The sequence below is a fragment of the Gorilla gorilla genome, chromosome 3 (genome assembly GCF_029281585.2).
Source record: "Gorilla gorilla gorilla isolate KB3781 chromosome 3, NHGRI_mGorGor1-v2.1_pri, whole genome shotgun sequence".
NCBI lineage: Eukaryota > Metazoa > Chordata > Mammalia > Primates > Hominidae > Gorilla > Gorilla gorilla.
Genome location: NC_073227.2, coordinates 119,642,858 through 119,656,208, shown reverse-complemented (window position 1 = coordinate 119,656,208; position 13,351 = coordinate 119,642,858). Strand labels below are relative to the sequence as shown.

The window sequence follows — 13,351 nt, the reverse complement described above, 5'->3', positions numbered from 1 at the left end:
AGAGTCTGAGTAGTTCTTGATAACACACAAGACATGGCAGTTTATAAAGCTTAAGCAATTTCTAACAAACATTATTTAATTCATTTTTGCATTTTCTGAAAACATAGGTCACCCCAGGGTCTACCTGTGCTGTGTTTGGCCTGGGAGGGGTCGGCCTATCTGTTGTTATGGGCTGTAAAGCAGCTGGAGCAGCCAGAATCATTGCTGTGGACATCAACAAGGACAAATTTGCAAAGGCTAAAGAGTTGGGTGCCACTGAATGCATCAATCCTCAAGACTACAAGAAACCCATTCAGGAGGTGCTAAAGGAAATGACTGATGGAGGTGTGGATTTTTCGTTTGAAGTCATCGGTCGGCTTGACACCATGGTATGATCCATGACATGCCCTGAAATTTCTGCCTCTGCAACCTGGAGGATGCATTTAGGCAGTAGAATATACGTATTATGTATAAAGGATATTTTTAATGATGAATGGAAATTTCCCATCATCTTTTTGTTACCTGGCTTGTTTCATTTATTGTTATGAGAAGTCTTCCATTTGATCAGCTAAGCAAACCTGTCTCAAGTCATATTTCCTCGAGAAAAGAAAAAGGGCTTGTTTTTCTTAACACAGCCACTACAAATATGCTTTATTAATTTTTAGTTTAAAATGCAAACTTATATATAAATAATACAAATCATTTTCTCAAATTAAAAAGTTTTATTTTTCTTTTACATTCTTAACAAAAACATTTTAACAATTTTATGTATGCTCTTAATGAATTCCAAACTTTTTGACATAGTATTCTTCAGTCAAAATAAATGAGCAATTTTAGACAATCTATTATTTTATTAACAGAAAATATGCCCTAAGGAAAGTGACTGCTTTAATACATTGCTATATTTTATCACAGCAACTGGACAGTGCCTGACACAAAACTAGTACCCAGTACTACTTGGACTGAATGCTTTAAATAAAGTCAACAGATTTTACCACCCGCAAAAGTTAAGAGCTACATATCTCATGGCATTGTTTATGAAACGCATGAGACAATGCATGTAAAATACTTTGTGCAATACAACCCATCATGTGGTTAGCTTCCAATAAATGTCAGCTGCCCCCTTTTTTATTTTATTTTATTTATTTATTTATTTATTTATTTATTTATTTATTTATTTATTTATTTTTGAGACAGGGTCTCACTCTGTCACCAGGCTGGAATGCAGTGATATGATTATGGCTCACTGCAGCCTTAACCTCCTGGGCTTAAGTGAGTTTCCTACCTCAGCCTCCGAAAGTGCTGAGTACAGACATGAGCAACCATGCTGAGCCTCAGTTGGCATTATTGATATGAAATACTATTTCCAATCTTGCAGTGCTTATGTCATCTTTGAATTATTACATGATATTACTTTCAAACAGTTACAAATATCAAAGGCAACGGGAAACATATCTCTAGCTATATTTTACCTATCCAGAATTATCTAGACTCCTACTGAAAAAGTCTCCAGAAACAAAAAAGTTTCCATTGCTGAGGTTTTCTAGAAGGTCCAGCAGTGTGGGTAACAGGGAGCAGCACCCTGAGATCAAAGTTTCCAGCAGCCTTGACCTGGGACAAATACCACAGAGGAATAAAGTATCAAGAGAATCCAATTTTTTCCAGGGCTATAGCTTTTCTCCTTATGCTCTTTTTCTATATCTTCCTCCATTTTCTCATGTGGAACTGGAGTGTACATTATCTCAAGACACCAAATGTCTGACAGCCACATGTTCTGAGGATGTCAGTCTCCCAAAGATCAGAATCCAAAATCAAAGAACTAATCATTATATACCTAGAGGGATCCTAAACCATTTTCTAACTACAGAACATGTTCCAAAAGCTGACTGGAAAAGATTTTCTGAACTGTCTTTTGAGGTTCCCAAAAATTAGTGTAATTTAATGTAAAACCAATATACATTTGGGGAGGTAAAAACAATGTTTAAAACATGTCCACTTGAGAAATGGACATAGGAATCTGTTAAAAAGGGAGGCTATCAAGTGGACAAGAGACTAATTTTGGTGATATACTCATTTATCTTGTTCATCATCAAAATATCTGATTCAAAGTATTGGGTTCAAAATACCTATGTAATAAATCAATGAAAAAGGAACCAACTCACACATTGCCTAAGAATGATGTACACTTGTACAAGGAACAGGACTTTATATATGTTTGTAAAGATGTTTGCCTGTTTATTCCTTTATTAGGAAGAACTAAGGGCACACAAATTTATTCGTCCATGCTTTCATTCAAAAACCATTTTCTGGGCATTTCCTACATCCACAGCATTATCCTATGCAAAGAAAGGGGGAATGAAGGAGCAAAAGACATGATCTCTTCCCTCTACACACTCACAATCCAGCTAAGCCTATTACGTGATATTGTGCATTATGAGTATGAACTATGCCACTCCACGTTAAGGATACTAAATGTTTACTTTATTCCAGATGGCTTCCTTGTTATGTTGTCATGAGGCATGTGGCACAAGTGTCATTGTAGGGGTACCTCCTGATTCCCAGAACCTCTCAATAAACCCTATGCTGCTACTGACTGGACGCACGTGGAAAGGAGCTATTTTTGGAGGTATGTAGTTAGGCTTCAGAGCCAAATTCTCATTAACCTAAGAATTTCTCTCCTTTTATGAGTGACAAGGCAAGTTTTTGAAAAGCAATGAAATTAAAAATAAATTAAAATTTCTTTTCTATAGTCTCCAATAATGCAGAACTTTTCTTTTTTTTTTGGAGATGAAGTCTTGCTCTGTCACACAAGGTAGAGTGCAGTGGCGCAATCTTGACTCACTGCAACCTCCACCTCACAGGTTCAAGTGATTCTCCTATCTCAACCTCCAGAGTAGCTGGGATTACAGGCATGCACCACTGTGCCCAGCTAATTTTTTTGGGTAGAGATGAGGGTTCACTATGCTGGCCAAGGTGGTCTCGAACTCCTGACCTCAAATGATCTGCCTGCCTCGGCCTCCCAACGTGCTCGTGCTGGGATTACAGGCGTGAGCCATCATGCCCAGCCCCAAGATAGACTTTTCTGATGTCACTATTAACCAGGACTTTCATCTCCACCTCTTTTTGTACTTGTGACTGCGTAAGGCAAGGAAATTTCTAGTAGGCCATGGAAATATATAACAATAAATCATATCTACACAAAAATCTAGACAACTAATAAATTTGCTCCTTAACCTTGGGCATAACATCTGTACTATAATTTCTCTGTGAGAGAGAGAATAACTAAGGACCCTTGTTTATCTGTGACTTTTTTTGTCAAAGCACTGTAAAAGCATATTGAAGTACTCTATCTCTTATTATCCTCAGTTATAGCAGTCTGGAATGCAGCACTTTTTCTAAACTTTCATTTATTTGGAAAATCTTCTCTTCAATTCTCCTACTTACCCTGGTTGAATCTATCAATGATATTTTCTTCTTTTCAGGCTTTAAGAGTAAAGAATCTGTCCCCAAACTTGTGGCTGACTTTATGGCTAAGAAGTTTTCACTGGATGCATTAATAACAAATGTTTTACCTTTTGAAAAAATAAATGAAGGATTTGACCTGCTTCGCTCTGGAAAGAGGTAGATTTTAAGTTGTTTTTTTGTTTTGCTTTGTATTCTACAGTAGCGGGGCGGGGGGGTTGTCTAGCAGAGAATGAAAAGGTGGAAGGATGAGAAAAAATTACAGTGCCTTGGTTTTCCATTGCCAGTTCAATCTTTGCATGGGGCACATGTAAGGTAATACTGTGAGAAGCTAAAAACAGTTGCTTTGCATTTCCTATTCTGCTGAAGGCAAATTATGTTGATTATAGCATAACTGAATGATCAGAGTCATTCAGCCTTCTTTAAAAGAGAACACTCACTTTGGCCCCCATCTCCCTCCAAAACAAGTTTAAAAAACCAGAATTATAACATGGAATCACTGACACCTCTGCCTGTCATATAAGTAAGTGTGACATCTAATGACTGTATATTAAAATTATTTTCAGGACATCCTCAGCATATTCATTATGGGAGTAGGTGGAACTACATTGGGATTGATTTCTAAGTAGATATTACTAGATTTTCCTTTTTCTTTTCTTTTCTTTGCAGTTTAGAAAAAAAAATTTACTAAGAAAAGTTGTTGTAAAAGAGAAGGATACTAAACCCTATTTTAAATATTTGTCTTACATTTTCTCCAAGTCTTAGAAAAATAAGCCAATTCTATTTCCTACCTCTAACACTTACACTTACAATCACCTAATATAATGAACTTTGTCACTTGCATTTATATGAGACATAACTGGAAACAGGCAGTTATATCTAGTCTCTGCCTTCTAGCTCCAGAGTCTGAGATTTTTCTGCTATCCCACACTTATTTTCATGAGGTTTTCAACTTCAAATAGTGTTTCTTTGAAACTCACAAAACTATCATCTAGATACTTTATCCGACAAATATTCTTGAGGAAGGAAAGACACTAGCACCCACAGAGCACCAGCTGTTCTACTAAGTGTCTTACATGCATTTTCTCATGTGATTCCCAAACAACGCTCAGTGTCAGTCTCAATCTCATTATCTTAGAGAAGAGAAAACTAAGAAGCAGAGAAGGCATGACTTGGTCAAAATCATCAGGTGGTAGGAAGGAGAGCCAGAATTCGAAGGAAGATCTTGTTATTAGCAAATCTATTCACTTTCTATTAAACCACACCGCCCCTCAAGAGTGTATATATATATATATATATATATATATATATGGAAAACAGTATTCATCAAAGGTTAATTATCATTGTCATTATTATTATCATTGACATCATCATAGAATTGATAAGATGATGGCAAATAAAGATGACCAAAACCAGAGGACACTATTGAGCAACAAAAGAAGGCATGAAGCATGCCTAAATTCACTTTACAAGAATGTCATATAGTAATACGCATATGTAAATAAAATCTTATCAATAAGCAAAGAATAAAAATTGTGATATCAATATTGGTAAGAGTAAGGTGACTTGGACGCTTTCATATACTTTCATAGTAATTGATACATCCTTTTGGGAAAGCAATTTGGTAATTTGTATCAGAAACCTCCAAAAAAAACCTAGATGCTTTGTTCCAGCAATACCATTTCTAGAAATCTATTCTATAGAAATAATCAACTCAAACATACATATGTGTTTAAGCATGTTTATTTACTATCAGTAATATCAATATTTAGAAACATTCAAAAAGTCCAACATTAAGAATATGATTTAATAAATTCCAAGCAACTGTTAGAAATGAAAAAGACTTCATTGGCAAATTCTTAAAATGTAATTTTAAACTCATAAAATAAATCATATAAATTGTATTTATAAGATGATCCTAAATTTTCAAAAAGGACAATAGAAAGTGTATCTGTGTCTAGAAAAAGCTGATAGAATTCAAGAAAACATTGACCATGATTACTCCGAGGTTGTAAGAGTACAGATTTTTTTTAGCGGCTTCTTCTGTCCTGTATTCTCTAAATTATGTGCATATATTTTTCTTATCTGTGTATATATATACACACACCACACACACACTATATATAAAATTCTCAGTCGCAAATATCATCTTTTCTTAAAAGTGTTCATCAAAAGTTGGTTTATAGAAAGGGCATTAATTCTAGTGTAAATGTTACATTTCTAATCTTCACAAGAATGAAGTAGCTTAGAATTAATACAAATCAACTTTATTCTCTACTTCTAAGAATCATTAAACATCTCTGTATCAAAGGTCTATTAAACCTCCAGCATGGTCCTAACTTTATTAAATTATCAGTTCTTTCAGGCAAGGTATCTATCATTATATAATTTGTGCAAATTTGTATTTGGGTTTGAATCCCAACACCCTATACTAGATGTGCGACCAGAGCAAATTACAAATCTTTCTAAGTCTCAGTTTTTGTAATCTCTAAATGGAAATAATATGGAAACCAACTTCCTATCGTCATTGTTTAGGTTGAGATTTAAGTGAAAAAAATGCATGAAGCATGTGACAAATAGCAAAAACTTATTGCATGTTATTATCTATTGTTATTTTATATTCCTTATTATACCAGGAACGTGGGCACGCCAAAATGATTTTTTGAAGATGCTAATGTAGATCTGAAGTCTAAATGACAGGCATACTCAGGAGGTTTTGAGTGAGCTTAAGATTGAAGAAAACACAAGAGAAAACCAAAAAACATGAACTTCCCTTCACTTGACTTGACCCAAATGCATAGGGATGGGAATGGAGTGGCTGAGAACACAGACAGATTTTCACTAAGTCACCTCAAATGCTCCTTGGACTATCACATGGAAGCATGTGTGTTGTCTAAATGTTAACACAATGTCTCTTCTTTCCTATTGCAGTATCCGTACCGTCCTGACGTTTTGAAACAATACAGATGCCTTCCCTTGTAGCAGTTTTCAGCCTCCTCTACCCTACATGATCTGGAGCAACAGCTAGGAAATATCATAATTCTGCTCTTCAGAGATGTTAAAAATAAATTACACGTGGGAGCTTTCCAAAGAAATGGAAATTGATGGGAAATTATTTGTCAAGCAAATGTTTAAAATCCAAATGAGAACTAAATAAAGTGTTGAACATCAACTGGGGAATTGAAGCCAATAAACCTTCCTTCTTAACCATTCAACTTGTGTGCCATCTTTGCCATTGAGGAAAAATATTTCCTATGACTTCTTACATTTTTGATATCTTCATAATTTTCAGTCATTGAATCCAGTGGAGGGGACCCTTCACTTGTCCTGAGTATACACATGCTGGGCTATGGTGCTTGAAGTCTTCTAACTCTATCTCAATTTTCACTGTCTGCATTTTCCTTTTTTAAATAAAATGTACCAAATCCCTAGGGTAAAAACTACAGTATGGTAAAGAATAGACTCAAATTTATAAGTGAAGAAGATCCAGAAGTTCTAAATCCAGGATTTTAATTAGTAACTCAAATAAAATGCCACACATTTTCATACAATGAAGGGAAGTGTTTTTATTGCTTTTATGCTATTTGTTTACAGTGAAAATATAATTGATTTTTAAAAATAAAAGCGGGTTTTGTGCTTCATGTGACAAACTTAGGTTCAGACACTAAATGTGAAAACTGAACTATTCCCAGAATCATGTTCAAAAAATCTGTAATTTTTGCTCATGAAAGTGCTTCATTAGCTAAACAGTCTTAGTTTATGATTCCAATTGACTGAAAATGAAGTATAAAGTAATTTAAAGTATTATGGTGGCTTTATATGTAGATATTGGGTGGCAAATGCTGTGAACACAGAGTGTCGAATTGGTAACTAAAATGGCAAAAACACCTAAAGCAATGTGTTTTCCAAGTAGACACACACACACAAATGTATATTTGTGCAAAATTGTTTTTAATCTGGAACTTTCCTGTTAACTACCATGTCTTACATTGTCTATGATCCTAGAATTTGTTTAATATTTTGAATAGGTAAAGGCCTGTGGTGGCCATTTGTTAATGCTTTTCCACTCTCGGGGAAGATTTGCATTTTGAGCTTTATCTCTAAATGTGACATGCAAATATGATTCCTGGTAAAGGAGTTACAGCTGTTTCCAAAAATGCTACTTGTTGCAATACATACAATCTATTTCATATTGTGGAAGACCCTAGACATAAAGTAAAATAGTCTATCATTTACTGTGTGACCTTCAGTAAGTCACTCAATCTCTCTGAGCTTGTTCATCCTTTGTTTTGAAAAAAGTACTCAACCAGCCCCTTACAGCTTTACCGAGGCTAAATGTGATGATATTAATGAAAGAGTTTTGCCAACTGGGAAAGGCATCCTAAATGTAGAGAACATGTGATTGTTTGGTCAAAAATGCTGAAGGAGATACTCAGGGTCAAGACACTTTTCAGCATCTCCCTAAGATAACATCATGGGATACCACCTGTTGCTGGGTGCTCTGTGGCTTTTACACTGATGCTGATGGTGTGAGATCCAGAAAAACAAGAAGCAGTTCTACATGCCCACCCCACAACAGGGTCATCAAATCCTGCCAGTGACACAGAGGCTGACATCCAGCTCCCACCCTCTTTCCTCCCAGGCTGGGGGAGAAGGTAGAGTTGGGGGCATTAGGTGGGCACTGCCAGTGTTGTTATAGAGTGGCACAGTCCTCCATGGGGTGAGAGTGGCACGTGGGAGCCTTCTGCACCATGCATTGGCTCCTAGTTACATTGACAATGGTGGGTCTAAAAAGGCAAGTCAAAATCAAAACATAAACGTGGAACCCCAGAGTGGCTTGTGTCCTGGTGGACCCAAAGTGGTGCACATGATCTGGGTGACTTCCAGCAAATTTTGACTCTAGAATCAAGGACTTCTATATATGCTGATCACCCCCTCCATAATGTAACTCTGTGAATGTACATAGTTTGCACTCATTTTAGCCAGCAGCCAAAGGCTTTGTCAAAATAAAGAAACTTTTCAAACTTTAAAAAGAGAAAAGTTTATGTTGATGGTTTAATTAATAACTGTGTGAGGTGCACTGACTTAACACCTCCAGAAAGGGCATACAAACAAAACTCTGAATTAACTTTTTTCTACTTTATAAATCATACATGCTGCCCTGGGATTAGAAAGAAAGTCATCCCAAGAGAATTATTAGAAAATTGCTCATATGTTGAAGTATAGTGAGAGCAAATCTATATCTGATAAACACATGCTTAGACACCTGACTATTCATTTCTGTAACCAAATGTTTATTACACAAATAACCTCTAGTTAGGTGTTCCTTGAAACTGGTAAAGTAACTATTTTATTAAAGTACATTAAATTCTATTTGCCTATCAAATATCTAGCAACATTCAGGAAGTGGTCCATTGGATAAAAAGAGAAAGAAAAATTGGTGGGACAAAAGTAAAAGTGGAGCTGGTACCAAACACTGTTTTGATGAGATGGATGTTTACATATATTAACTTGGTTTGCTCATTTCTTTTACTTAGATCTCACGGTCCAGATCACCTGCACGGCACTATCACAATCACCATAGAACCCACAGGTTGCTTAACACCTTACCAATAAAACTAATAAACAAAGATAACCAGAGAGATAAAAATATCTGGTTTCCATTGTTTCCAGGCTTGCTCTTTGAGGTATTTGACACTTCAGCAAATAACTCCGTAGTTATCAGTGAAAGCAGGTCAGAGAGATCAACAGATAACTCTTATGGAAATATATTTAAAGACTACTACTCACTCAGAAACCAATAATGTACTGTGTTTTGGAAGATATCTAATTGCCTTAAGGAGATATAACTACAGTTTTTGAGTTTTTCGTTTGTTTCTTTGGTTTTTCTATTTTTATTTTTTAATTTATTATAGATTCAGGGGTACATGTGTAGGTTAGTTATGTAGGTAAACTCATGTCATAGGCAGTTGTACAGATTATTTTATCACCCAGGTACTAGGTCTAGTATCCGATAGTTCTTTTTTCTGTTCCTCTCCCTCCCATGCTTCACCCTCACAGAGGCTCCAGTGTCCATTGTTCCCCTCTTTGTGTCCATATGTTCTCATCATTTAGTTCCCATCTCATACCAGTCAGAATGGCTAGGTCTGACAAGGTTGCAAAGAAAAGGATATACTTATACACTGTTGGTAGGAGTTTAAATTAGTTCAACCATTGTGGAAAGCAATGTGGCAATTCCTCAAAGAGCTAAAAACGGAACTACCATTTGACCCAGCAATTTCATTACTGGGTATAAACCCAGAGAAATATAAATTGTTCTGCCATAAAGACACATGCATGCTTATGTTTATTGCAGCACTATTCCCAATAGCAAAGACATGGAATCAACATAAATGCCCATCAATGGCCAACTGGATAAAGAAAATGTGCTACATATACACCAGGAAATACTATGCAGCCATAAAAAAAGGAAGAGATCATGTCCTTTACAGGAACATGGATGGAGCTGGAGGCCATTATCCTCAGCAAACTAACAAACGAACAGAAAACCAAATACCACATGTATTCACTTATAAGTGGAAGTTAAATTATAGCTACAGTATTGAAACATTTTTAGGTTATTGTAAATTTAAATAATAAACATCACTTAGATGATACCATGTTTTAGGGTAGGTGGAAGAAAAGAGCTCAGACATAACTTCGAGACTAAATACTTATTTTGAACCTTACTTAAAACCTCAGGAAACTGGAAGAAAAACAAAAGCCAGAATAAATTATTTCATTAATGGAAGGAAATTCTAAGGCTTTTGATTTAATCTTTCCAAAATCTTCAAAATGTAATGAATAGCAGAAATAATTTGGAGCAGTCAAATACCATTTATTTTACATTTGGTATCTTCTCCTTCTTCAGGGACATTTAAAGACAGAGGACATTCAAAATGTGCTAGTTGACTTCTGAGAGTCAAAGAGGTTTGTGGTTCTCTGAGCTGTCTGCTCTCCATCTCTCACAATAGTTCTGAGCAAAAGGAAGAATGAGGCAGGGCAGGGATAAGTATTAGATCCAAAATGAATACCAAAAAGAGAAAATGGCAATTTTCTCTTTTAACCTGAAAGTTCCATTCTATTGATTGGTACCTAATGCAAATATTTATGCCTAAATTTAAAGAATAAGGAGGAGTTTGATGGAAGCAAAACTAGAGGAGGGCATCCAAGACCAAGGGTTCAGCAGGAAACAGCAGAGCATGTTAAGGAATTACAAGAACTTAAAATTAATGGCCTGTAAACTTCACAATGGGAAAGGTCTATGGCCAAGTAACAATGATTCCTGGATTCCTTACAAGAAGTTTAGATTTTACCCTCTAAGAACAAGAACTCTGTTAAAACTTTTTGGAGAAGATTGATGATATGATCAGATTGGCATATTAAACTCATTCTTTTGGCCTTGAGGAGGGTGTATTAGAGGTGAGGAGAAGAACGGAGAGAATGAGGAGGTTTTAGCTGTGAACAAGACAGAATGGATTCTGTTTCAAGTAGTGACAAAGGAAAAGCAGGGAACCAGATAAATGAGACATTCTTAGAATGTATCAGTGACATGTCATCAATATCAAGAGAGTGTGGGAAAAAAGGAAGAGGAAGACAGCTAATTCCAAAGCGTCAGCCTAACAACTTGATGTGGTTGTCCAAAGGTTGTCCAAATTTACCAACTTAGGATCTAAAGACAGTATCAGGTATTTGTGGGGAAGCTGGTTGTCTTAGTCCATTTTCTGCTGCTATAACAGAATACCTGAGACTGGGTGATTTATAATGAACAGAGAAATGTATTGGCTCACAGTTCTGAAGGCTGGGAAGTTCAATATCAAGGTGCCAACATCTGTTGAAGGCCTTCTTGCTAGATCATCACATGGTAGAAGGTGAGAGAGTGAGACAGAGCAAGAAAAAGCTAAATCTACCTTTTTGTAATGTAGTTAACCTCACCCATAATGGCAGAGCCTTATGCCCTACTTTGTATGTATGTGTGTATGTATGTATTATGAGACAGTGTCTCACTCTGTCACCCAGGCTGGAGTGCATGGCATGATCTTGGCTCACTGCAACCTTTGCCTCCCAGGTTCAACTGATTCTCCTACCTCAACCTCCTGAGTAGCTGTGATTACAGGATTCCATCACCACACCCGGCTAATTTTTGTATTTTTTGGTAGAGACAGAGTTTCACTATGTTGCCCAGGCTGGTCTCGAACTCCTGACTTCAAGTGATCTGCCCATCTCAGCCTCCCAAAGTCCTGGGATTACAGGCGTGAACCACTGGGCCTGGCTAGCCTACTACCTTCTTTAGGAATGGCACCTCTTAATACTATTACAATGGCAAGTAAATTTCAAATTGAGATTTGAAGGACACAAATATTCAAACCATCACAATGGTAAAGTTTGGGAAATGGACTTGATGAGTTTGAAGGCCCTCTAGGATTTTCAAATGCAGTTGTTTATGCAAAGTCTACCTCCCGTTCAGAATGGGAGGTGCATGCCTGTAATCCCAGCACTTTGGGAGGCCGAGGCAGGCGGATCACAAGGTCAAGAGATGAAGACCATCCAGGCCAACATGGTGAAACCACGCCTCTACTAAAAAAATACAAAAATTAGCTGGGAGTGGTGGCACTCGCCTATAGTCCCAGCTACTCGGAAAGCTGAGGCAGAAGAATCACTTGAACCCAGGAGGCAGAGGTTACAGGGAGCCAAGATTGCACCACTGCACTCTGGCCTGGTGACAAAGCGAGACTCCATCTCAAAAAAATAAAAATAAAAAAATAAGAAAAGAAAATAATGGGAGGTACAGTTGTTCTAGGGCCAACTCTTAGTCATTTTTGTGGGGCAAGAATCTCTGACCTCAATTAATAATGGAGTCCTTACAGTCTCTTTGCTACTTTTTCATAACTACAAAAATTGTTGGCTAAACCCTCCACTTAAAACTCCTTATGTGAATATCAGAAGCAGAAATAAAAGCAATTTTATCATTTAGCCAGTATATAGAACTTTTAAAATTATGTTATACTATGTTTCAATTCTTACATCATAATCTTTCATAAATTATGCTAAATCTTATCTCTATTCTATAATTTTTTTCTATTTGAAGCTGAATTTTTTATTTTTAAACACTTTTAGTAAGTTACATTATCTTGTCAGTTTCTCCCATGCCTTCCTACAAGTGAAAATCTTATCCCAAGTGACACTGCCATCTCTACTCACCAGTATTTTTAAATCATGAAAAAGGTTGTCCAAATTCTCTCTTCTTTCTGAAGGCTTTCCTGGAAGAGATCCGTTTCTAAACATCTCCCTTAATTACACATAAAAGTTTACCCTAAATTTTTTGAAAACGTACTTGAAAAAATAACCAGAGTTGAAAGTGATTAATTATATAAAACATTTATTCATGTGTATATTAGTTTTCTATTTCTGAGTAACAAATTACCACACAATTATTGGCTTGAATGAACACCATTTATTATCTCATGGTTTCTGCAAGTCAAAAATCTGGAAACAGCTGAACTAGTTGCTCCAATTGCAGTCTCAATGGTATAGGCTGGCCTGTGTTCCTTTTTGGAGCTTGAGGCCCTCTTTCTGGCTCACATTGCTGGTCCCAGAATTCAGTTCCTAGTGGCTGTGGGACTGAGGCTTCCAGTTTCTTGCTGGCTGTTGACCAGGGAACAATCTCAGCATGGTTGCCTCCGCACATCCTCTCATGCTCCCAAACTCCTGACTCCAAAACCCCTCAAGTCTAACACAACAGAGTCTCCTATAATGTCAGATGATCACACACATGACTATTCCATCAGCACTTGCTCTGTAACACAACCTAATTCAGGGAGTGGCTGTCCCATCATATTCAAAGGTTCCATCCACATGTAAGCATAAGGGA

At 36.6% G+C, this 13,351-nt stretch overlaps 1 protein-coding gene across 4 annotated transcripts in view; it reads left to right on the top strand.

Moving 5' to 3' along the window:
• Nucleotides 1-6,656, top strand: part of LOC101136823 (alcohol dehydrogenase 1C) — a 46,561-nt gene extending 39,905 nt beyond the window's left edge. For all 4 annotated transcript variants that reach the window (XM_031010304.3, XM_031010303.3, XM_031010302.3 and 1 more), the window contains 4 exons: nt 108-368; nt 2,470-2,605; nt 3,462-3,600; nt 6,373-6,656. In XM_031010304.3, the coding sequence (XP_030866164.1) occupies nt 108-368; nt 2,470-2,605; nt 3,462-3,600; nt 6,373-6,397 (561 nt within the window). In that variant the 3' untranslated portion in view covers nt 6,398-6,656. The remainder of the gene's footprint in view (nt 1-107; nt 369-2,469; nt 2,606-3,461; nt 3,601-6,372) is intronic.
• Nucleotides 6,657-13,351: the final 6,695 nt, after the last annotated feature.